The 26,324-nt window shown below is 37.7% G+C and overlaps 2 protein-coding genes across 11 annotated transcripts in view; one reads left to right on the forward strand and one right to left on the reverse strand.

Moving 5' to 3' along the window:
* POC5 (POC5 centriolar protein) overlaps positions 1-19,638 on the forward strand; it is a 32,521-nt gene extending 12,883 nt beyond the window's left edge. For 3 of the 6 annotated variants that reach the window (XM_074812476.1, XM_074812481.1, XM_074812482.1), the window contains 9 exons: positions 6,019-6,215; positions 6,564-6,740; positions 9,434-9,538; positions 10,797-10,976; positions 12,108-12,270; positions 15,559-15,677; positions 16,480-16,593; positions 17,479-17,655; positions 19,220-19,638. In XM_074812476.1, coding sequence (XP_074668577.1) covers positions 6,019-6,215; positions 6,564-6,740; positions 9,434-9,538; positions 10,797-10,976; positions 12,108-12,270; positions 15,559-15,677; positions 16,480-16,593; positions 17,479-17,655; positions 19,220-19,369 — 1,382 coding nt within the window. In that variant the 3' untranslated portion in view covers positions 19,370-19,638. The remainder of the gene's footprint in view (positions 1-6,018; positions 6,216-6,563; positions 6,741-9,433; positions 9,539-10,796; positions 10,977-12,107; positions 12,271-15,558; positions 15,678-16,479; positions 16,594-17,478; positions 17,656-19,219) is intronic. The other 3 variants (XM_074812477.1, XM_074812478.1, XM_074812479.1) reach the window with 3 other exon arrangements.
* Positions 19,639-19,680: 42 nt separating this feature from the next.
* Positions 19,681-26,324, reverse strand: part of ANKDD1B (ankyrin repeat and death domain containing 1B) — a 32,139-nt gene continuing 25,495 nt past the window's right edge. For 2 of the 5 annotated variants that reach the window (XM_074812484.1, XM_074812483.1), the window contains 4 exons: positions 25,877-25,972; positions 22,174-22,372; positions 21,336-21,467; positions 19,681-21,010 (listed from right to left, as the gene is read on the reverse strand). In XM_074812484.1, the coding sequence (XP_074668585.1) occupies positions 20,952-21,010; positions 21,336-21,467; positions 22,174-22,372; positions 25,877-25,972 (486 nt within the window). In that variant the 3' untranslated portion in view covers positions 19,681-20,951. Of the gene's footprint in view, positions 21,011-21,335; positions 21,591-22,173; positions 22,373-23,828; positions 25,973-26,324 lie in introns of those variants that run through there. The other 3 variants (XM_074812485.1, XM_074812486.1, XR_012621627.1) reach the window with 3 other exon arrangements.

Here is a 26,324-nt window from a genome sequence, read left to right on the forward strand (position 1 = left end):
ATGGCAATTATTCTTTAACAGTCAAACATTGTAGAAAAATTCCACTATACTAAGAGGTATTCTTGCAGCTCCTAGAATGAGAGCAGTTGCTTGGGGTTTAAAAAACTTATGATACAAAATGTGTTGGTTGGGGGAATAAAACATCCTCATCTGTTATATCAGGTCGAGGTACCAAAAATTGCAGTCTGACAGATTCAGCTAAATGTAGTGTTTAAACTATCTATCTGTGCTTTCCACAGCCAGAGAACATTCTGTGGTTACTGTCAAGAGTACAATACCCTCTGACCAGGTTCCTTTAGATACTGCACACAAAGAGGGTTTAGTCTTCTAGTACCAGCTTACTCGTCTGAAGATATTTACTGTTACATGGGATCTTGGTTTAGCAGAGTGATACAGCAATATACTGAAATCACAATGCAAGCACATGTCACAGTCCACTGGATCTCTCAAATTCACAGGTCAGCATACCCGGTTAATTAAACTTTATTTTCTGAGCTCAATAGGAAAGAAAACAAACACGTCAAACAAGGGCTCAATCTCTTTTGTACAGACTAGTCTAACACATGGTTTCACTAATTCATGCCTTAATTCATGATGTTTCCATGTCACAAGTTCTCCAATTCATAACTTGCAACTCAGCTCCCACCCCTATGAGCAAAATATTTGCCTAACTGATGGAGAGAGTGCTCTTCCTTCCTCCTCTGTCAAGTGCAGGACTCCTCTGTATCATACCAGGAAGCACAAAAGCCTCAGCAGTCTGGCTGTTACTGGATATGTTTCAAAAGCTTTTTGGGTAAGCTGATGTATTTATACCTTCCAGCTTGGAAGTTTGGTTTATACTATTTCTATGAGTTAGTGAATTCTGAAGGAACTGACAGACGATGTGCAAGGGTTATGGCTGCAGGAGACTGCAAGCTGCACGTGGTAACGGCTGCATAATGACCTTTAGCCCTTCTGTCCATCATGTCCTGCCTACATGCTGCTCTTGCCTTGACCTAATGGCACTCCCAGGATACACCAGGCCTTAGCATGAGCTGTGTGTTAGCCAAAACCTAAGCAAGACTTGAGTGAACAGTCACAGCATGAGAGAATAACTAATACACAGTTAGATCACAGTACAACCGTGATTCCTGTTACCGGTCTCTATACGCTAACCATCATGACACGGGGCGTCCCCAGTTGCCAGAAGGACTATGTGAGCTAAAGCCAGCTCAAGTCCATTGCTCTGTTGAAAGTTCATTTTGCTCATTGCTCAGTTTTTATACTGTGTTGGGTTGAGCCAACACTTCCCACATACTCCTCTGCCTAGCACAGGAATGCATTCACACTTCTTGATTAACTAAGGCCACATACACAAACAGTTGATCCACTCAGCTCGTACACACTTATGAAAGACAAAGACTACCCTCTGCCCCTTCCTGTGTTGAGATGAGTTCAGCTTTCTTTACAACAGCTGTGGTCACTCCCTGTATTCTTTCCTGAGCTTCATGAGCATCTCCTCCGAGTTTTCTTCCATTGTAACAGGCTGTTGATCATACTAGCGGATTGCCAGGATTCAAACACACTTGTGAAACTCTTGAATTGTAGAGCAGTTCAGGTCAGCTGCTGGAAGTGTTTCTCAACCTGAGAAGTTATTCTTAAAAGGGGAATAGAAATTTCAAATCCAGCTCTGTGGAATTCGATTATGGAGCAAATTCTAGTTCAGGTCTTGTCCCCAGTGTTCTCTCTGCTTAGAGTTTTGTCTCCAAGTTTGAGTGGAACATTGTTTTCTAAGGGAATATTTGTGATGTGTGATATTGCTGTTCGTAAGAAAGAAGATCAGAATTAGAGCACTAGACTTGTTCTTTTTTTGGGGTAGATGACTGTATAATCTATTTTCAATTGTATTTGTCTGAAAAGAAGATCTTAGCCAGCACTGTCTGCTGTCTCTCTTTAATGCTGTGAGAGGGGTTATGCTCCTTACTCTTTTTTTTCCTGGGGCCAAACATGTAGCCTGAGAAGTCTTTGTTCCTTTTTACTGCCTAAAGGTGTGTAATAGACATGAGAGGACAAATTTCCATTCCCTTGATTGTTTCTCTTGAAATATTTGAATAAAGTTGTCTTTTAATATGGTTGGTACCAAATAAGAATAGTCATTTGCAAGCTGTAGTTAATTATCATGGGACAGGGGAAAGAAATACTGTTATATTTGAAGGTGATACAAATTTTGCATTGCAGTTTTATGCATTGCTCATTACAAGGTGCCATGTATTCCCCTCAGACACTCGGATGTTTATTATCTTTGCAAAGGGCAACACCTTGCAAAACACACTTTGTCGTTTATTTTCAAAATTTAAAAAATGGTTAAAAACAGTAAGAAGGTGCTCTTGATCTTCTCAGAGACTGAGGCAAGAACAATATTTACACAGCCCCTTCATGCTTCTATTAACTGCACACTGTAAATAAACTGATGCTTTGCTGCTTTATCAAAACATAGGTTTGCTGTTCAAAATGTCACTACGTCCTGTCAGTTTAGGAAAGAGGTGTCTTGTATCTCCTTGAGACAGCTTGAATCAATCTATTTGTAAAAGAAGTTTATTTCAACTCTTAAAAAAGGATCTGACCAAAATCGTCCAACTTGTCTGTATAACCTCTAGTACTGATCAAGGGTGATTGCATATTTGAGTGGTGTTTGCCATAGTGTTAATGGCCTCAGAATACCTTTTTTTTCCCCTGATACTAACATCAAGACTTTGGATGAACAGTGAGAAAGTAGTTAAATTCAAGTTCAATACTATACCCCTGATACTAATCAATAAGATAGATGAGCAGGTTGTTTCTGAAGGACAGTTAACTTTTTTGTTTAGTTCCATTTTTTTTGTATTGCTACATGTTCATACTAAAAATCAGGCTCTTTGACATTTGTTCTTTCCCTGTCAGGCTCTAATGCTGTTGTTAAAATAACAAAATCATAAATTATTAGGGTAGTGTTCTATAACTGTAAACCAAAATGCATGTCTGTGCTGCGTATAGAGTTACTACCTAAAAGTTTGCTCTTCTTCAGAGCTTCTCAAGCTTGCAATGTTTTTTTCCCTTCTCCGTGTGATGTTGGTATTGAGACCAACAGTTTTCAGTGTCACGTGATGCCTTCTGAAATGAAGTTCTGTTTGTGGAGTATTCTTTGGTCTGGCATTTTTACTTTCTTGTCAGGTTTTTGAAACTGAAGTGAATGTTTCCACTATGACGGTAGAAGTCTAATTACTGGTAATCTCTATTTGTTGCAGTAAATTTAATGATACTTAATATCTTCACTAAAAGCTTACAGTTGAATAAGAAAAATAATTGGAATAAAACATTCTGTACTATTCAATTCATTGTCCAAATGTTTTTAAACTTTGAAACCTAAAACTTAGTTTCCCGTTCTTGTTACCAGTTTAGTTGATTAAATTTGAAAATGGCTAAGGCTGAAGCAGCAAGTTATTTCTAGAAAAGATACGTAGTGATGACTCAAACAGTGGGAAAATTCTCTTCTCCTCAGGCTACCAGTCCATTAGATTTCTGAGAAGACTTTTTTAAAAACTGTACATTTTAGCAAATTGCTACCCTCAGCTTGTGCCACTGATAGCAGATAGTGTGTGAGAACAGTCTGTCAGAGCTTATTTACTTAATAAAAGCAGAAAAAGTCAAATACTAGAGGAACACAGACATCTGGAAAAACAGCTACTTTCATTACCTCTACTATAAACAAGAATATGGTCTAGAGATTTGTCAGAGTAAATGCATGTGGGGATTATTTAATGAATTTTTATATTTTATCATATCCAAATGGTTCCATATCCTTGATAACTTAGTGCACTGTAACTGAATGGCATCGTGTAATGCAGTGGAAGGAACAGAGGTGACAGCATTAAAAATAAGAATGAAATTAATGTGTATAAAAGTAGAAAACTATGGCAAAACTGGAAGGCCAAGGTAAATTATGGAAGATGATGATATAAACATGAAACAGATACACTTAGTGGATCCAGTGAAGGATACATCCTATGGTAAATGAGAAGAATGGAAGCTGAGTTGGAAATATGTTCGTAGGGAGAATTAAGGGGAGGGGAGTGATGAACTTGGGGTACTGCAATCTTAGACTGGCCGCTGACATAGTCCATTTTAATACCCTGTTTTTATTGGTTATATTTTGTTCTGGTATTTCTTTGTAATATCTTGCAAACTGTGCTGTGTAAATTGTGTAACTTTGTAATCAAAAAAAAAAAAAAAAAAGTTTAAAAATAAAAACAAACCTTTACACATTTTACAGCAATGTCACAACTGAAGAAAACACAGTGAGATGCAGGATTGGGAACAAGTGGCGATGGACAGAACTGGGAATCCTTGTCAATAATAACACTGCCAAATATTTTATATTGTGAAAGCCCAGACAGATTCTTTGTCACTGAAATTACGTGTATTTTAAGTAGCCTGGGTCATCTGTCTAAATGTCGTATTTTTTTGGAAATCTTTACAAACAATGAGTATTCTAATTCTGCCATTAGCTAAGCAATACTTCTCTCATTTGCAGGAGAAACAATGACAAAAAGCTAGAGCCTGATCTTAATATACTGGTGTGGTTGGGAATAATGTTTATGGTCTTTTGCTAGAAGGGGTAGGGAATTTAGTCTAGAGAAATTGTGAGTTACATGGGGCTTCTTTAGCTCAAGCTGATTCTAATTTTATGATGTGTAGTTGCATATGACCTTGGGAGAAATACCAAAAAGCAGTTTTAACTCCCTCTGCATCATAGTTGTCCCTATTTCCTTCTTGTGGAGCATGACTGTAGTAGTTGCAATTCAGCCTACTTGATGGGGGCAGTATTAGCCAGACAGCTTTTCTCACTGTCTTTGGATAGGAGACCTAACAGTAACTGTAAAAGAGTGTCAACCATCAGACTCGGCCTTGAATAAATTAGAAACATATTTCCAGTGTCCACTTAAAATACTGCTTTGTGACATACATTTAAGCTTCTTTCTGCATGCTTGTAGCAAAAAATAGTACCCATGCACTATGAAATCAATTGTACAAACAGTATTTGTTTTCAGAAGTGAAGACTAAAATGTTGGAGGTTTTCTCTTTCTGTTTATGAAAGGAGAGTATTCTTTTGAAATGGTCCTGATTGTTATTAATACCAGGAATCTGCTAATCCATCTTCATTCTAAATTTTTAAAATTCATTTGTCAAGTGGAATAACAAATTTTCTGTAAGGAAAAGCTGAATATGAAACTATTTCATTTTGTCTGTTAATATTTAAATATTAACTTATTTATTCTTAGCTAATTTTTTTTCTTCCCATCAGTTGGAACTCAATCACATACATGCCTGTTCGCTTCTGGGCATGGATTAATTTTTATTGCAGTGGTAGTTAGCCACAACACCTGAAGGTGAGGCCTTGTTGTGTAAGGCATTACATAAATTCATAGTTGGTATTTCCTTTCTCAAAGAGTTTAAAATCTTATTAAATGCACAAATTAAAGGCTGTCCTTACAGGCAGGTGATGGAGGCAGGTACATACCAACACTGAAATACATTCACAGGTTGCATTGTGAATACACGATGGAAAACCCCTGGCCTCAGGAGTTTATAGTCACATTAAGGAAAATGCCAAAAGTTTTTAGATTTTTGACCCAAACTGTTAATCGACGAGAAGTCTTTTATGAGAGATGCTTTTTGTTTCTGCTAATGCTATTTTTTTTGGTACTTGCTGTGATCATCCTCTTTAAAATGAAATGATGTTAAAAGATTCCATTCTTTAAGGGAATGGTAGTTTTGATTTGATAACATTACAATAGGAGTGTCAGTTTAAGTATACTTGTATCTTGGAAGCATATATTTTAATTGTGTTCTTTTATATGGGGAAAGGAGGTTTCTGATGGCATAAATATTTGGGGGGTTTGTTGTAGGTTTTTTTTAATGTCTGATTTCTGACTTCCATTCAGAATGCAGACCAGCTAGCCTTTATGGAGAATCAATCCTTATTCTCTGTTTAATTTTTAGTCTTCGTATCAGTGAAGGAGCTTCCTGAGGCCAGTATGGAACGACTTTGCCCTGTTCTTTCAGAACAGCCTTCTTCTGAAGGGTCCACACACGGTCCAAGAGAAGTCAATGAAACCATAGTGACTGAATTAACTTCACCTGATGAAAAAGTAAAGCAAATAGAAAACATATTCGATCTCTGGAGTGGAAATCTTAAGGTATTTATTTTGTCACTGTGTTGTAGAAAAAGTGAGAATGCAGGAAAAGTTGCAGTGTGATTGCACTGGGAAATAGTGGTTTTCTTTTTGCTTGTTGTTCTATATTGCATATAAGCACTAGAATATCTTGTTTCAAGAACTTTGGAATAACTTTCTCCGTTAGGGATGTTCAGTAGTTATCATTCAGTAGTTCATTACGTCTGATAATATTTATAGATGTAAACAGCCTAGGAAGGCATCACTGTAAATTTCATGTCTCCTTAATTGCTAAATATTTTAAGATTAAAAGATTGGGGAGGAGGGAATAATTTTACTAATTGCACTACTGTCATCCCTTTAACTTTTCAGACAAATGTTCTGACTGAATTGAGAAAATGGAAGCTTAGTTTGATCGAACATCACAAGCTTCAAATGAGACAAGAAAAAGAGAAACATGCCGCACAAGTGAGACAGCTGGGCAGTGAGATAGAAAACCTGAAGGAGTTGCTACATACTTATGAAATCTCTGTTGGCAGGAAGGATGAGGTAGTAATTCAGTTTCATAATTCAACAGTTCCTTTCTTTAAAAACACCTACACTGAATGTCTTTGAATGAAATTCTTCTTGCAGCAAGTAACATAGAGAAGTAAATAACACATTTAGATTGTATAGTAGAAAAAGAGTAATTGTTGCTGATACTGTTGTCCATACTAACCATGGAAACTTAACATGTTGTATATACATATTTTCCATTGTTTGCTTCTTAAATCTAGGGTCTATTTTTGTTCCTTATTGCTTTCATGAAAATCACACTGGCTTAGATGAGTCTGTTAGCTCTTACACTTCAAAAGCCTTTAATGTTTCAATGTTTGGATTGGGTTTCTTGAGTTTTAAATGGGCAGCAGTCTCCTAAATGTTAAAGTCTCTATTTCAGGATTCTTAGGAACTGTACATTTGTGCAAATTCTTAGAATGGTACATTTGGGGTCTGAGTTACGCTTTTCTGCTATCAACAATATCAACAACTTCAAAATTAACCAGAATTATGGAAATGGATATAAAATTTTGGCAGCCGCACAATCACGTAACATAATTGAATCCTCTTATTGCTGTCTTGAGTTTTTAACCTTCAGAACACTTAACAGAGTTTGAGTTTTTCATTCCTATTTACCTTTTTGTCCTGGTTTTAAAAACATCCAGTGAAGGAGTTAAAATATGGAGGAAGATAATGTTCTGTGTCCATATCTCGAAAGCAGTCTAATCTTACAGACTGAGCAAGTATAAACGTAACGTTACAAGAACAGGACTAGTATAATATATGGTAACTAGTACATATGTGCAGAGCTATAGTTATATCAGTGTATACCATTCAAACAGATCTAATTCTGTTGGACATCGTGTGTCACTCGTTTAATGCACCGTAATTCTTGATGATACTTTGAAAGCAGTATTTTTTTCCTGCTACCAAAGAAATTAGTTCTGCAACCAATTTTATAGTTCTGTTTCTAAAAAAATTTGTTTTCTGTAGAAAATCATTATTGCCACCACCTTAACGGTAGGTGGCAGTGCTTCCATGTATCACACCATATTTATCAAAACTGCTGTATTCTGGCATGGGCATAACCCAAGGTCCAGCAGCCTCACAAATATTGTGAACACTGTAGCTTCTTGTTTTCACATTATAGCTCTCACAAATACTTTTTAGTGGCAAAAATATACTAATAAACAAGCATGGATTTAGGCTAAGACTTCTAGTGTGTATCAACAGGTATGCAGCATCAAAAGGTGATGTTTCATGTTAGTGTATGACACTTTTTCAACAAAAGTAATTATATTCATTTCCTTTGCTTTTTATTTTCTTCTTGATTTGTTGATAATTTATGCAAATTTACTTCTAATTTTAGATAAATTCATTGTTACTTAAAGAGCTGAGACTATTCAGTTATTCTGAAACTGCAAAAAGTTAAAATTAGTCATATTTAAGCAAAGAAAAGTAGCTTATACTAGATTTATTAGCATACAGTATTCTGAAGAACTCATTCTTAAAAATCTAGAGATGGATCAGCTTTAAATTACTTTAAATGTATCAGATTGACCTTTATTTGTTTCTGACTGATATTTTGAACACCTTAAAGAAACCAAGCTTTTTCCCAGTAATATTTCATTAAACATTCTGAAGATTGACAGAAACAGTTTGTATGAAATCCTGTACTGAAACAAATCAGGAGTTTTTTACTATTTGCTAGATAACTTTGTTGATTTAAGGGTAAATTTTATCTTAAGTATCGTTCATGTCATTGATGTATGTTCAATAATTATTGCAGGTAACATATGCAATATAACATCTTAAGATATGTTAGCATATAACATCATAGAATATTGTTCTTCACAATCTTTATGCAGTAGTTAAAATAATTTTACATGGGTCCCAAGATTGGTCACTGTTGCCCATTGGAGTTGCTCAGATATGACTGATGGCAGAATCTAACTTAAGAAGTTAGGCAAAAATATAGAGAAATACTCAGTGATTTGCTGTACCCAGTTTGCATCATGCATGGCCTAATTTTCAATCAAGGAACTTCAGCTGTTTCTGTGTACTAATTAAAACATATTCAGACGTTGCTGGTAAAAGTCCCTAGTTGCATTCTCTGTCCAGTAGGCTACCTTGCCTCTCAAATGTTTTAATTGCTATAGGCCTATATGATATCTTTCAGGAGAACTTTTAAAGAGAGTAACAGTTCTTAATCAGATTTTTCTAGTTCTTGGCAACTCCTTTGCTTGTTTATTTTGTTTGGACAAGTGAATAAACTTTCTTCAGATAAATTGATTCTTTATACTTCAGTTAACTAATAATGCACTAAACCAAACTTTTAATATTGATGTTCCTGATTTATCAAAATTGTCTTTGAAATAAGTGATTCTTCTGACCTTATGAACATTTAATTATAAGGATATGCAGCACAGAAGCCTGCAGATGTAGGATGAAATAACAATCCAGTTGAACTTTTCCTAAAACTACACAGTGAAAGTGTTTTAAATGCCACAGTCTGAGTGTTGAAGCCACAGGAATTTTACTTCCGATTATTGTTTCCTTCTTGATTAGAATGAGGAGAAGATTCAGTAGAAAGCGACTGTTCAAAGCAAATGCTTTAAATGAAAAATAACTGATGTATAAGTACATTCTATTTGACCTTACAAAGATCATAGCTATTCAAACAGTGTTAATAAATATTTTTGCAGGTGATTACTAACTTGACCCAAGCATTAGAAAGGCAAAAGGAGAGAATAGAGTTGATGAGAAAGTTTACACTGTGGCGGATTAAGCATGTTAAAGCCAAACAAGAGGTATGTGTGCAAAATAAAAATGCAATGAAAATGAAACCTCTGAACTCAAAAGGGTCAGAGTTGCTGCAGTTCCTGTTACAGTTTGAAGAAATTACAGTGTTTCTATTTTGATGTGTGGACAATGTCACATCAGTTCTAAAAAGAGCATTGCTGTCAGAATACTGTCTGGGATGGGGAAAAAGTCAAACATATACTTGTCTTATATTGCTCCAATCAGCATAGTTTTTAGTATCTACGTTTTGAAGTAGGTGCCAAGGGAATCTCTGTCTAAATTTCAAACATAGTACATTTGAACAGTGATATGATACAGTATCGCATTTTTGGGGGAAGCCACTTTCACAAGTAAAACTTCCGCTGCCCTCTTTTCTCACGTTGCCAAAACTTGAAGTAGCTAAGAGCTGGTTGCGCACAAAATGTTGGGCGTTGCGTCAGGCATGTAACAGTAAACAGTCTACTAAGTGAAGTATGACAGAAAAGAATGATCCCATGTCAAGACTGCAAACCTTTAGCATTCCAGGCTGTTAAGAAGGAGAAGCTGTATTCGGGACCTTTGTTCTTTGGTACAGATTCCTAGCTAGGCTCAAGTTCATAGACGCTATCCAAAACTGTGCTGATCTGCAGAGAGGGGTAGCCTTTTCTCTTTTCCTTCCCTCCTGTCTTGGAATTTACTAATAATTTGGAGTCTGTTTTTCACTCTGCTCTTTTTGGTTTTTCTAATTAATTTCTAAAAAAATAATTGAGTGCTAAAATACTTTGTCTGGAGACTATTTTGAAATAGAGTAGAATAATAGAATTGTCTTAAAGGGCTTTTTAAAGCATCTTGAAGTCTAAATTAAAAAGATAGGTTCTTCATGCTAGTCATCTGCAATCTTTGTAGCTGCAGGTTTTATATGATTCCTGCAGTGAACCAAAATGTGCCACATACCCACTAAATGGCTTCATACATGTATGGTTACATGTGATTGTTCAAGTGTCATTAAGCTAAGAGTAAAAACAGTGTTTTGTGTAATCTAGAAGTTCACAAATATGGTTTCTCATACTTGGGACAGTAACACTCAGTGATGTGTGCAGGAAGAAATATTGAGCTGCTGATACTATGTTTATGTACCACTTCACTGTGGCGCGAGTAACTTGGTTTAGGTGTTCCTAACTGTGGTCTGTGTAATAAGTTGTAAGACCATCATCCACACTCTCTTGAGTGCTTAAATTTTTAGGAAACCTAAACTTGCATGTGATATTTTTATATTTGTTTCCTAAGGAATATGCCAATAGAATAGCAGACAGACAATTCCGGACAGCTTTGATGAAGAAAGTATGGGCAGCATGGCGCTCTCTTAGTGAAGAAAAATGGAAAGAAAAAGTAGCAAAAGCCTGTCAGTCAAGGGCAGAAGATGTCTGTGTTCAGCTCACCAATGATTATGAAGCCAAAATTGCAGAGGTAAAATAAGGTTGTTTCTTTTCATTCTTTCTCTCCTTTATTCCCCACCCCCCTGTCCCTCCAATGTGTCTCTTTCTCAGCAAAGTTGAAAAATGTGGGAGCTCTGTTCTGTTGGAAAGCCCTGAAATACACAACATCTGAGGAGATTTAAGATCTCTACTATGGTTTCTAGGTGTGGGGTTTTTTTTTCCCTGCATCTGATATAAATTGTTGCTGATCTGCACACACAGGTGAAATAAGTTGGACTGTTCCTGAAATGAGACAAATTTCTGCCCACCAGTAGGAATGATATTCATTTTCTAAGAGCACGCTGTTAATATTGGCTATGCATTTTGAGGTTTTACTGAAGAAGGCAATGGAAATAGAAGACCATTATTATTATGAATAATCATGATGAGTACAATTTTTTTTCCAATAATAGCTAGTCTGTTAAAGGCTGAATTTAAGTTTGGTTTTGCCTTCAACTTGCCAATTAAGCTTGTTAAAGAATATTCAGAGCTTAACGTGAACTTACTATCATGTGCATTGCTGCACAGTAAGTAAATAAAGTTTTAAAATATACATTTTTAAAGCTTTGTGTTTTAACAAGAAATTAAACCTAGAATTTTAAGAACAGGCTTACCAAGTGTGGCTTACTAGCACAAAAACAGTAAGTAGTGAGTTACAAAGGTAACTTGGGCTGTCTTTTCTTGACACTTTTAGATTTTTACGGTAGCCAGAAAAAAGAGATTGCTGAAGACAATTCACCCTATGCTTAAATAGTTTTCTATTTAAGAAAGAATAAGGGAATACTTATTCTTCTGTTGAGCAAATCCATGTTCCTGTGAAAATCTAGTTTGTGCCAGATGCCTAACTTCTGAAAGATAAAAACTTGCAAGATAAATTTCTGCTTAGCTGACTAGGTAGTGTCTGACAGTTGAATACACTCTTGTCCTTGGTAAGCTCTAGTACAAATAATGTGCTGTAGTACAAAGAAATGACAAGCAGCTGTTCATCTCTGAACCTGAGATTTTGAAGTGAAAATGCGTATCTTTGTAAATGCAGTAAGTGAATTTTAAAGCTAATTGAGGAATATGTTTGTAGTTTGTATTCAGAAGTACAAGATAGCTGTTTCTTTATTCTCTTTTGTAGCTAACTGCTACTTTGGAACAGACAAAAGCTGAGATTCTGCGACTGCACAGTGAAAGAGAACAGTATGAAGACACCATGAAGAAAGCCTTTATGCGCGGTGTATGTGCTTTGAATCTGGAAGCAATGACCATGTTTCAGGGCAAGGACAGTAGGACAGATCCTGGTCAGTATGAAAAATAGTTCTAATCTGGTAGGGTGTAGGGGTTTCTGTTGGGTTTGTTGTTTGTTTTAAAAGATTCTTCTTTTTTAAAATTTTTTATTTAATATGAGGACTTGTGGCAATACAGAGTTTATCAAACTCCTACTGCTTTAAAAAGTCGTGTTGAATATGTTGAGAAATATTCTGATGCACTGCTGTAGTTGAAAGGTGGAAGGTGTTCCTTTCATCCCACCTTGCTGGGAGGGTGGTAATCTCCAGCTGAAGTCAGAATGAGAAGCCAGGGATGGCAAACTTCTAAAAATACTGTGGAAGATTACCCAGAATTCTGTCAGCACCCAGGTTAGGGGTGGGTAAGGGAGAAATCCTGGAAAACCCTCTTCTATTGTCTGGAATCTCAGTGTGCAATGAATCTGCTTTTCCCAGATACCTTTCCCTTCTTTCTTAATCTTGCCTTTTAATGCAAAAAGGGCAAGTAAATCTCCCAGGTTTTGTATTCAGTTGGAGTTCTGTGCCTGAACTGGAAACACCAGTGTAATTATACCACCAGCACACTCATAAAACTTGTGCAGCCACACAGGAAAGAGCTGCACACCCTTACAGATGTAATGAAATCACCCCCTCAGACTGAGACAATCTGTATCAGTAAGACCATAATCATGCTGGTGCAGCAGTCTGTGTTAAAGAGAAAATAGCTGTGCCAGCAGGAGTGTCACAGCTGTATGTGTGGCTTAACAACCAGCTGTACTGGCAGCAGTTGTTAATGGCCTTAGACTAGTAACTTCAGTTGCTAAACTTGATCTTATACCAGAAGTTTCCGATCTACTTCAGAGAAATTCTTCTCCAAAAATGTAGATATGAAGAGGAAATAAAAACTTGAAGAAGGTGTAAGAGGATACTTACTTGAGCAGCTGTCTGAACCTGTTAAACATATGTGGTATTTGTCCAGTTGCTTAGGAAACTAGAATATGATATTGGCTAAGTGCAGTAGCTGTGTGCTAGTAAAAACATAGGATCAGTATTTGGGGAAGGTCAAGAACGAATGATTTCTTGACGATACTGAGTTTTGGAATAAAGTTACAGGGCATTGCCCAAGTTCTTTATTTTTCACTGTGTTATAAACTAAGAACTACTCTCTCTTGAAGCTTTATCTTGTATTTGTTTGTTTATTGTTTTCTAAAAACATGCAACAGACAATGGGTCTCCTTAATAACGATGGGTAACCAAGGGGTGCAAAATAGGAAAGCATTGTTTCTGTAAACCTGTAAAGAAGAGAGTAAGTAGGAAGGAAATGAAGAAAACTGAGCTTTAGAGCTGCCATGACCAACTCCTGGGGTTTGTGGAGAAAACATTTTGCTTGATTTTTACTGTGAAGCATGAGCTGATAGTCTACACAGGCCCAGTACCTGGAGATTTTGCTGGGCTGGACAATGCTGGTGTGCCTGTACCCAACTTTTTGGATATCCAGCATCATGCTTTTTAATTTCCTGTGGTTAGTGCAGTCCTCATCAGGCTTCATCACCTCTCACAGTCTCGGTTGTTCTTGGTCCCATACCTGCCATGTTCTTCTGCTGCCTCTTGTACCACTTTCTCTCCTGCCCCAGACACACTATCTCTTGGTACAGCCAGACAGTGCTTTTAATGAAGTTACATAATTATTTAATATGGTTGTACAACCGTTTATTTGCATTCTTCCTCAGGTATAACAGAACAGTGATCAGGACATCAGTGAACTTCAAACATCAGATGATTATTGTGATTTGTTCTAGTCTTGTAATCTGTGGAATTAAAACTTCCATGTGCTAGCATTAGTCAGTGATTATCTATTTATATGAACACTGCACTGCCACCTACTGTCCTTGGAAATAGAAGCAGAATTTGATCCCTTTACAGATTTATTATGTTATTATAATGTACATTTAATACACATACAATATACAAATAACATACATATAATATGCATTATAATGTAGGTTATTAATAGTGTGCAAGTATCACAATCTTAATGGCTCCATAACATTTGGAGTCTATGTTGATGGTCTAAAATCCATCTGGCCAATTTACTGAGATATTATTTTTTTAATTTGTATTATTATTATATTATTTTTAACCTCTTTATGTATTTAAACACTGAAGGCCCCAGAATTCATGACTTTTTACTTAAAAAAACCCTAACACTACTTTTTTAAGTAACATAGATCAGATCTGATTGGTCTGTAACTTATATGTTGGTTCTGTCTATGGTTAAGCTTAATGTGTGTGTACACATACATATGTATGTACAAAATGCATATTCTGGCATACTTGCACTGTTGAAATCTTTGAGTATTGCACCAATTTGAACTACCTTCCTTATATTCTCCCTGCTTGTTTCAAGAGAAAAAACCCAAAAAAAACCCTGCAACTACCACATAGTGTCACTCTAGTCCCTGGAATGAGCAAAGTTCTCTTGTCCTGGAACTGCTGCTAGCATCATCTGCTTCAGAAATAGGAGAGTAAATAAGAATACCATTCTCTCCTTCCTTTAAGGAAGTTTGTATTCCAAAGGAAAAAGCTGAAACTGCTTAGAAAAGATATTGGGCTTAGGTCTACGGATCTGACTTCTCCAGGATGTCTGCATTGTGAGACAAAAGAATCCTGGATGGATTCTGAGCAAGCTCAGGCTTACCCAGCTGATGAGGGGACATGAGGGCTGTAGGGTGCCTGTAGATTGTCCCAGCCCTACAGCCAGGATGGGGCCAGTGTCAAGCCATTGTATGTAGAGATGAGATGCTGCTGAGCATGATCTATGGCTCCTTGAAATTGCAGTATGTTCTCAGGAAAGTTAAAATAACATTTTATTTTACTGACAGTGAGTCCCCTAAGGATCTTATGCCCTCACAGAACTCCATTGTGACCCTTCTGTGTTTTGCTGCTCTCTACCTGGATTGGATTTTGGCCCTTAGCATAAAAGCAGCTCTTGCACACTGGATTTAGTATTGGTTAGCAGTATGGAGAACCTCATTTGAGGTTCTTTGCACTACAAGTATGAGACAAGGGCCACAGGTATGTTGAGGCATAACACAGAAACAAGCCCCTTGGAAAATATTATTTCCAAACATCTGAAGAGTCAAATACAGGAATGTATATACGCCTATAAAGAACAGGGTGATCCTTTTAATTAGATTATACAGAAATCCCCAAGGAATAGTAAAATTTTTACTGTGAGTTCTCTCTTTTTTTTTTTTTTTTTTCCCCCACTTGGGGTTTGCTAGATTATGTGCTGATCCCATTACTTTGTGTTTCTAATAACAGATGTAGGAAGTAGGAGAAATGATAACAGTACCATTGTTGCAGGAAGGCTACCTCCTTCACAATATAATCTGCCCTCACCACCACCTCCACCAGCAACTACACTTCAGCTGGAAGACATGGTAAGTGTATAGCTGGAACGGAACTGTATTTGCTTGTGACAAAAATGAACTTCCTTAGTTGGAGCTTTTTAAGAGTAAATGCCATAGCACATTAACTGAAGGAATCTCAAGACAGTCTAAGTGTAAAAAGAAACCTATGGGTATGTTCAGACTCCATTGTGTAAATTCACTGACTGGGGCACAGCTGCTGTGACTTGCTATACTTTAAGCTCTGGGTTTTATTTTAGTGAAAATATGTTAAAATAATGCAGACAAGGTCACTATAGTAAGCAGAATTTGCTCTCTATGGTTCTGTCTGGAAAAAAGCTGTTAAGAGTTTTTTACAAAAAAAATGAGCTTAATATAATCTCAAAAGAAGAAAAGTTGACTTGACTTGAAGTTTTTTCTTTAATGGTGTAACATACATAGACACTGAAGGAACTCAGCTTGTTGTCCTGTTATGGCAGCTTAGCCAGACCATTATCCAGTAGCTTGGATGTTCTGGACCTTCCCTGGAGTCATTCTGCTGCTTGTAAACCAACTGTAAAACAATTTCACGCTAGAGCACAGGTTAGGACAGAGAAGATGTGCTTGCCTCTCTCCTGATTTTTCATCCTAATAGTATGAAATGTTATTCACACAATTTCTACAATTTTTAGACAACCATTTAAAAAAAAAAAGAAAAAACAACAGTAAAACTAGAGAATCTGCAAATAAGTTAAATTTAGAAGGGTAATTGCAATAGAGAAAAAACTGACTATCTGAAGAGTAAAGCTGTATTTTCTAGAAAGTTATAAATTATAAACTCTGGTTCCATTTACAGTTTTCTACCCACCTGGGTCATGCAAACACTTCTCAGACCAGGCTAGATTCTCATTCTCCAGGAATCATCACTAGCACAGCTGCAGGATCTGGTGTGGCATCAACTCAAAAACTGGTAACATGCTAAAATTAACTTTTTTATTTTTTGAGGCATAATTATACCGAATATTAGTTTATGTATCATTATTTCTGCATCTTTCAGAGCAACACAAGTACGTAGTTGAGGAAACTGCCATATGGTTACATAGCTGTGTGGACACTAGCTTGCAAATGCTTATTAATGTTACAGAAACCCATTAATGTTACAGAAATCCATTTATGTTAGGAGCAATTTTAAATTATTTTTGGAGGGGGGAGGGGGAAGTGTGATAAAATGAAGGAGTATATGTACACTTACGGCAGGAACAACTGGTGTTTCACATGATACCATTTTGTTATGGAAAGAATATGCTTTGCTTTAGCATGCTGCTGTTTGAAATGCCTCTCTCATTCCCTGTTCTGTAGTTGTTGTTAAACTGTCCTTCTCACTTTCCTCCACTGCCTTCTTCATTGCTCTCCTTTCTTTTTCCCATCTAATACAGTTTGCTACTAGCTGTCAGAGAAAGATGCAGCATTTTACTGCAAGGAAGTTTTGGGTTTTTTTTTTCCTATCTGCTGTGTCACTGCTAGCAAGAATGTCCAGGGTGTTAGAAGTGCCTGCAGCTGTCTGTCACTCGAGTATGCAGCCAGTGAGCAAAGCTAAACTATCCAAGATGCTTGATTTTTGTCAAATTAGCCTTATTCCCCTAAGGATAGAAGTCACTTGCTCAAAATGCTATCTCAGAGTGGAAAAAGATGGAATAAACCAAGTTGCAACAAGGTGGAGCAAACTCAGTGACGTGTAACATAACTGGATTACCTGCAACATCCCATGTTCCATCTACGCACAATGGCTGGCAAAACTAAGCATTAAATATTAGGTTTAGAATCTTTTACCAACTAATACTTAATTTATTTGTAGCCCATGGCGAAAGTAATAACATCTGCTCAACAAAAAGCAGGAAGAACAATCACTGCTCGAATCACAGGCCGACCTGATATGGGACAAAAAGCCAGAATTTGTGGTAGTTTAGCAGTGATGGGAGTTGCTCCACCCATGAGTTCAGTCATTGTTGAAAAACATCATCCAGTCACTCAGGTAAGTCAGAATTATGCTTGTAACAGTATTCTTATTACAACACATCTGGTAGCAGTTTAAAGAAAAATGACCATAGTGAAGAGGTATTGAGACAAGGCTCAGACTTGAGGTCTGTTTAAAATAACAAACAGTACTGTGTTTGGGCTGGGTAGAAGGCACAGTCTTGACTACCTCTTTCTTGGCCAGCTCTTCTGTGAGTCTTCCTCTTCATAGTAGTGGTCAGTTGGTACAGCAATGTTAGGTGACATCACTATGCAACCACATAGGAAGAGTGACTGAACCAGAGGTGATAGAGATACAGATTAGCCTGACAGGCTGAATGTTGCAAATTACTGGGGCAAAAAGTAAAACCCTTTTCTGAAGGCAATCAAATTTATCAAGCCTGCTGCTTGTTGTATTTTGAGTCCAATTCCCCACATTTATCCTGAAGAAAACACTGAAATAATTAGTAATTAATAGGGTGTGAAAGCACCATACAAGATGACTGCAAAGTGGCCAAAATAGTCTAGGCAATCACTATACTTTAGACCAATCTGAGCAAAAAATGGTTTTAACTGGAGGTATATGAAACACTTGAAGATGGTTTTTTTGTATTTTAACCTGTAAACTAGGATCTGAGTTTTCTCTGTGCTATCTGAAAGTCCAGTTTCTCTTCAGTGATACTGCCAGAACAAGCATGGCTACATCAGGTCCCTTAATCTGAGCTGGAGTTACTGGTAACCGTCTGTGTGAGGGATGTTCTGCTTTCACTTATTTCCTGTGGTGAATCAGAGCCCTGTGACAGCATGCACATAGCTTTCAAGAATTTGGGCTCCTAAGCAGAAATTCATATTTAAATTGTATGTCCTTAGAGGATTAGAGGTTTGGTGTGAGACTCCTTTCATTTAGGACAATTGCTGGATTCACATTGTGTGACTAGGGTGGCAAGTAAAGTACTTCAACTACTGTACCAAAAACTGACTTCTAAAAATGTAATAAATGTGACATTCCCAGAGATACATTCCATATATTCTTTCTCCAAATAAATGCCTAAGTGGAAGTCAATCAGATCGAAGTATTTCTCTTGAATTGATCTGACAGGGAGAGAATTTACCTTGATTAAAAGCAGAATGACTACTGTTCGTTGCAGTAAGGTGGCTAGTTTTTTGGGGAGAAAACTAATTGTTGTTAAATAAATGCAAACCTTTTCCTTTCAGAGACTTCCTCATAGCAAATACTGAACTGCAAAAGGAAAGTTGGCAGGATTAAATTACCACTACAGAAGAAAATTCTGAACAGTTTGGTAAAAGCAAACCAACCGTCAAATAAGATTGAGGTGATAACAGTTTAGGGTACCTAGTTAACTGGAAGTTTAGCACTTTATGTTCTAAAAAGTATATTGCAGGTAAGGAAGGAAAAAAGTTCCTCATTCTGTGAAAGTAACCTTTTTTTAGTTTTTTTTTTAGAAGTGTATTTCAGTTTGCTGGATTGCAAATCTCTGTTTAAACTACAGCTCACTTAGAGGTATTTTAATGGCAATTTTTTTGTACCATTAAGTGTTTTGATGTATCTGATTACTTTTCAGCAAACCATATCCCAAGCCACTGCTGCTAAATATCCTCGAACTGTGCTCCATTCTTCTGGTTCTACCACCGAGAGACCTGCAGGACAAGTTGGGCGAATGCTTCAGGGTCAAACTCATACCAGTGTTCAGTCAATAAAAGTTGTTGACTGAGTGAGTATCTTTCTCACCAGTGGGGGTTTTTATCGAGGTACAATTTAAACCTCTGCTACCGGGGCATAAAGTATGTATCATGTTTTTACCCTTTTCTAAAAAAAAATTTTTTTAAAGTAAAAGTGCTTTTATAGTAAACATCTGGAGGGGAAAAAAAGAACTTGAAATGTTGTTCTACCTCCAAACTATTTGGGAACTTGTTTTATTAAGATAAACACTTTTTATTTAAGGAATCTTTTGCACACTTTTAAATAAAGGATAGAATGTGATTTTTGTCTCAATCTTTGTTTAGTCCCAATGTTACTAACATCTACTTTCAAGTGAAAATTAAATTTATTTTTGTTACATATGCTTTTAGTTGCTTATGCAGCTAAGTGTAGTTGACATGCATTTTAATTACATACTACAAAAGCATACTTAAATGAACAATAACAGGGTGATATCCTTAACCCCCAGAGTGTGACTTGGGCCAGGTGAGGTACGAGTCCATCAAATTGTTAAATATTCTGTTTTTCCAAGCTGTGTTGCAGAACTTGATGCATACCTGTCAGGATCTAAGAATTTGTGATCTTAGATCCCTAATTACAAAAAATGAGGATTTACCAGTCTGTTCTTCTTATTCCTGTGATGCTGTGCAGCCGTGTCAAAACAGGTTGCACACAAGAGGGCAGTTAGGCATAAGGCTTCAGACTAAGATACAGATCATCATCGTTTCAGTACAAGCAATAAGATTCAATACAAAATAATGCTAGCTATATATAGACAGACAAGGCAATTCAGTTCTTCCATTACATGATAAAACTATTGCTATTTTGTTAGAGGAGATTACAAAGATAGACATTTCACATAATTTTTCAGATATGAAATATATTCAATGAGAAAACCTTTAAACATGTTCAGCATGACACTACCAAATATTAGTTCAACATGAACAAGAAATAGGTAAATAATTGCTAGATGTGTTAAGTATTAAATATCAAATGTTCTTTTTTGAGTATGTATATAAGGTTATGCCATGATAGAAAATTATGCAGCCAGCCACACATGGTTTTAGACATGACATTTTTGTGTATTCTCACTACATAAATCAAATGCTGAAGAAGAAAGACTTGCCCTAAGCCTAGCAAGACTTTATAAAAACCTGAATCCCAAATGAGACCAGGTGCCAACCCATTTCTGGAAGCGTTGATTTATACACATAATTTTCACTTACTAAATCTAATTTCTTTCAGGTAGAAAACATCTTATTTACATTTAATGTCAAACTTAAAATAGCTTAATTTGCAGTTCCAATACAAAATTAGTGTATCAATGTTAAGCCAGATGTAGAACTTGTAGGGGGATGGTTCTTGTTTAGCAGTATAGTCATAAATTGTCAGCCAGCCACTCACTCTTAAATAATTCTTTAAATCATTGTATACCAAGCATATGAGAAAGAACTAACCAATATTTCAGGAGTGCAGATTCTTCTACCTTTGAAAAAGCCATATAACTTGTTTCCAGAAAATATATTATTTGTATTTGAAGTCAGTTTCCATGTGGCATGTAATTCCATCATACATGTCATGTTTTATTGATGAACTCATGAAATTGCACATTCTCTGGAGTCCATGTCAGTGTTACTTGCAGCTCTGATTTTCTCTGTAAAGAGGAGAAAATGCTTGCTTGACATGCTCTGCTTTTTACAAGGTCAGACTAATCTAACTGAAGGATGGCCAATGACATTTCAACCATGTTTGCAGGACAAAGGAAGCAAAGTGTGCACAGTATCTTCTTTTAGAAATCTCAGGACTTACTTAAATGCTCTTCCTTAAGAAACTGCACCCCCCCAGCAAGGGCAGAGTCCCAGAAAGGAAGAGATGTTCTCCAGCTCTGCCACAGTCACACCTTCCCAGCACCAGCAGGGACCTCAGCGCCCCACTGCAGTCTCGCAGAGGACACTGTAATGTGCTCTGTAACAACTTACCAGCTAAAGGCTGAAATCCTGCTTCCACCAGATCTTCGTATATATGCTTGACAGGATTCTGATGAGCCAGCAATATACCATGTAACCAGATGAGCAACATTCTGTTTCCATGTTCCTTATAACTTTTTTTCCCTATGCAATACACAAAGCATTTGTCTGTTCCATATGCTGGAAACAGTGTATTTTGTGCTTTTGCACTTTTAGAGTTCCAAGAGGTTTTAAAACCTACTCATTTATTCTTATTTCCTTTCTCACCTAGAAGCAAAATGAAGACAGACTTACAAAGGTTAAAAAAAAAAATACTCTAGTTTTATCCTAAGGTTACTTTAAAGGGAGGAAAAAAAAAAGCTAATATATCTTAAAATTAATTTTTTCCTTTCATTTTTCCTCAATGTATGGAAATATACCCTGGAATAGTAGTAAGCAAGTACAATGCATGCTATAGAAGCACTGCTTTCCCAGTGCTTGAGATGCCTGAAACCAGAAACTGCTGTTTAATGACAGCTGTGGTGACAGAGCATGTACAAGGTCTTCCTGTGTCATGAGGTTCCCCAGATCCTCACTTGAATCATGACCTGCAAGACCCTTCCGTACTGCTCCTGTTTTTGATTTCAAAAGATGAAGGTTCCTTCAGGCCATGAGGGAGAACAGAAGTGGCCTGGTACTTCTGTAGCACCACTTCCCAGGAACAACGTTTGTATCCATTCACTGCTCTTTTCCATAATCTGAGTAAGAGCAGCATGGCCAGTGTGTATCTGTGATACATAATTTAAAAAGTGACTCTGCCTTGTGGTTTTTATAGCTTATGTATTATGTCTAGCCATTCAGATAATGTTACCTGTCCATTGTTCTTCAATAGCTTTAATTTGTTCTTCTGTGAACTTCCAGAACAGGGCCAGTTTTTTCCATTCCTGGGGTTTTAACTGGTTGTATGCTAGATTCCAAAGGGAGGAACGGATTTGCTTGGTCTGTGTACTGTGATCTTGTTTGAAGGACAAGTCAAAGTCTGACCCATCATCACTATGAGCTAGATGTTCCTGAAAAAGAAAGCAGATATTAAATTCTGTAATGCAGCTGGAAGCCTTTGCTTAGTGAGCAGTGACTGTGTCCTGTACAGTCCTATGTAGCTACTGACAGGTGATTTGCTCAGTGCAGGTAAAGGGCTAGTAGAGGTCTTTGAAGATGTCTTAGCATTGATGATGTTATTACAGTCTTAATAATAGAACAGAAACAAAGCCCTCCTGTGCCTATTGCTATGTCTTAAGTTAAATGCGAAATAAACCACTTTCTTTCTCTGGCACTTGATACACAATAGCAAGTAACAGCAAGTACTACAGCAGCACTGCTGTGCTCCTTGGCTCTGTCTACTTAATATGTCACATTTTGAACATGGTTGGGTTTCAACCACATTTCTTACTCTTTCCTCTTGCTTCTCAAAGTGCTAAGTTCTCCCTGAGAAGAGGCTAGGCACCATCAGCATGGTGCTTGCTCAAGCTGTTCCCACCTCTGCCCTGTCACTTCTGCTTGGCTGAAGCAGGGACTACCAGGTCATTTGATGGCAGCATGAGCCACTGGGTTTAGCACTCGGACCCCCATTCAGCAAAGTGTCTAAGCACCAGTAAGCACATGTGTGTTTAACCTGGATTTAGTTTTATTGCCTGCAAAATCAGAAAGAAACCAAAACCGCAAGCATTTTACTCTCCAGATTAAAAGTGATCTTGCTACCATATGCATGGCTGACCTGAAACAGGAGTGACAGGAGTTGCTTCTTGTTTGGGCACCTCTGCAAAAGCCATGTTTAGCAGTGATTTCAGCTCTAGCTGAGCGGTGCTCAGGGAAAAGCCCCATTCCTATTGTAGGTAGGCTCAAACTACTTTTATATTTGGTTTTGTTCACGTGCTTGTCCCGTTTCAAATCAGTCTCTAAAGTGAAAAATGTCTTCAGGATGTTGATACAGTATTACAAAGCAAATACTAAGCAAAAAAGGAGATGGCAGCATGCCACATTTTGGAAGTGCTAAGCATAAAATACTTCATTCCAGATAAAATTCAGAAAAATCCAAAGGGTTATTTCCTAACCTTATGAGAGTCTTGCAAGAAAAAAAAAATCTTAGTTCAGTAACAGCATTGCTATGTATATTTGATTCCATTTTTCTGGTGCAGACTTTATTTCATGTTTTCTGACACATGCAAGGTGAGGTTTAGGACATTCTACAGGACAGTTTCAGGCTCTCTCCAGTTCAGTGTTTCTCTTTGGAAGTTTAAAAAAACAAAACCACTAAAAAACCCACATGCAAACAAAAAAAAAAAAAACCTTTTTTTCTCCTCCCTTTGCAGCAGCACAGCTTCTCTTTGCTGCTAATTGTGTGTCTAGGCAGTGGCACGGTGGGACAGGAACAGTAGCTCTCATATCCAGTCAAAAACAATGATCGGGAAGGGTTGGGTAGAAGCAGTAAATAGAAAAAATGGCAAACAGAGAGAACAAGGTACTCACACGCTTTAGTATCGTGTACTTCCTCACAGCAACATGACATTTCCTTTTGTAACTGCCTTGTCATGGGTAAGTCAGCTCAGTGTAGTAAAAGGACAGTTCTTGCAATAATGGTTCAAAATACTGTAGTTTCATATATGGTAACACCACCTGAACAGTATCATATTCCGTAACTGTAAGATCTAAGCTGCTCCCAAAGGCTGTGCTTTTAGCTTCAGGTAATGGGATACAAACACTTCTGTTTCTGTTTCCCAACATCTGTGCAACTCTTGCAGAAAACCATCTGCTTAAACATCTTTTCTTCTCAGGCAATTCAGTAAACAATGCCAAGAGCTTAGTAGCATTATGGGCTCACTGCTGTCAGACTTGTCATGTCTTCTCTGGCAACAGATGACTTTGCTTCTAATTCCCCTTTAAGCCAAAAGAAATGTTAAGGTGCCTGACAACTCCAGCTGAACTCATGCAAATCAAATACGTATTACAGGGGGAGTTTGTGGAGGTGTTTTTCATGATAATTAATCTAGATGTGTGATTTACCAGCACAATGCCTGGTGTCACAGATTTGGACATGCAGGGCTGGAGTGGGGTGGTAAAAGCAGCTAATTCATGTGCCTGCACTCGGGCAGGATCAGTATGCTTACCGGTTGCCTGGGGAGGCACCTGGTTAACCTGGTAAAACAAACACTCCCTAGCAGAAAGCAGGAATGAGAATGAAGTTACAGATTTGTGTGGCAGCTCAGCAATGAGAGCACAGGAACTGACAGTCAAGTGAATTCCTTTCACCAGTCCTTTTGCCCCAGTTGGCTGGCTCTGGTGCTCACAGAATTACTTGCTCTACAGAAACAGTGTTAGCATGGTGGATGCTACAAGAGATGTCCTCTACTGCCTCACTAGGACCAGTATGCAAATAAACAGTGCATTTGAGGGAGCTTGGCCATTTTAAACTGTATTGTGTCAAAACCCAGCAAATTTAACCAATTCTCAGGGAGCCTACATAAACCTATGTCTCCAAACAAGAAAAACTGAGCAAGCCAATACAAGACTGGTTTATGGAGCATTCATATGCCCTAAAATGAACCTTCACCGTCCTATGAAACAGCTCCCTTTCATCAAGTGTGTAGGTGTAGCAGGTTCTTGGTGGCTCGTTGCTACAACTGTCATTGACGGAATAAATAAACTTTCTCAGAATTTTAAATGGTCCCAGTTAAGACCCCAGGACATGAGATGTCCTGAATTTTCAAGACCCATTTGGGCTGGGTGTGAGTTTCAGGGCACATCTCTCTGCCTCACCAGCAGCCCAGCTCCAAATACTCTTGATTTTAAGAGGTACTAAGATTAGCTTTTCTTGTTCAGGCACTTACTGCCTATAGAGCATGTACAGATTCATAAGAGACATGGGATAATCAACGCAGGCAAAATAATTGTCATATACACTTTAATACATCTGACACGCAGTCCTTTAAGGAGGTCCATCACTAAGCAGCCTACATTTAAATAACTAGGGAAGGAAGGTTAGGAATTCAGACAATCTGAGGTCAATCTAAGCTGTGCCCTTCACACTTGTTGCCTGGTTCCTTCCCATTCCACTGATTGCGTTTTATAATTAACACACATGAAACAGAGGAGAGAGCTTTTGCCAAAGGAGCTGAGATCTCGCTAGCAAAGGAGTGACAGACACCTGCACTCCTCTATTTTTCAACCACAGATTTTGCTGTACTAATGGACACAGGGATCAATATGGATTCAGGTCATCCCGGCCCTGATGCTGATGGCACAGTCTGAGTTTGGGTCAGAATCTCTCTCCACCCCTTTAACTCTGTGTGTAGAGCATGATGCAGGAAAACAGTAAGATCTGCCTACAATTTTACAGCTAGTCAGGAATAAAACCTGGATGGGGTAGAGACCTTTCTGTTCCCAATCCTAACCTCAATTTATCAAGGCCAGTTTGCAACCTGCTGCCAAAAGCAACCACCTCAGTGAAAGGGCGCTTCAGGATCAGAATCGGCTTTTCCCTTACAGTTCTTCTCAGTGGAATGAAAGATGTCTCTTACCTGTTTGGTGGCATAATACCTTTCTGCTTTAATGATCATATCTACAATGAGGGCGTGATTGCTCCTTGATGCCACAGCTAGTGCAGTTTTTCCATGCTGGAAGCAGAGATAGTCAGTCAGAACATTATCTGATACATATGAGGATAAGTATATCATAGAAGGAACACAGGAGCTTCATTTACAGATCCCCATCCTTTTCTTCAACAAAATATATTACTATAATTTTATGGCTTCAGGGCAGCTACAATCAAAGTCCTATGCTTTGTACGCACTATATCCCCTCAGCCCAGAGGTGGCTAATTTTTTCCCCGCACTGAACTCCCCCTAAAGAATTTCTGGTGAGGTACAGCTGCTTTCAGAAACCTCCTGCACTCAAACTGCTGCACATTTCATAACAGCTTGCACTCTGCAGTCACCGCTTCCAAGTTCATGCAAGCCCAGGAATCCA

Source organism: Strix aluco, chromosome Z, assembly GCF_031877795.1.
Source record: "Strix aluco isolate bStrAlu1 chromosome Z, bStrAlu1.hap1, whole genome shotgun sequence".
Lineage (NCBI taxonomy): Eukaryota > Metazoa > Chordata > Aves > Strigiformes > Strigidae > Strix > Strix aluco.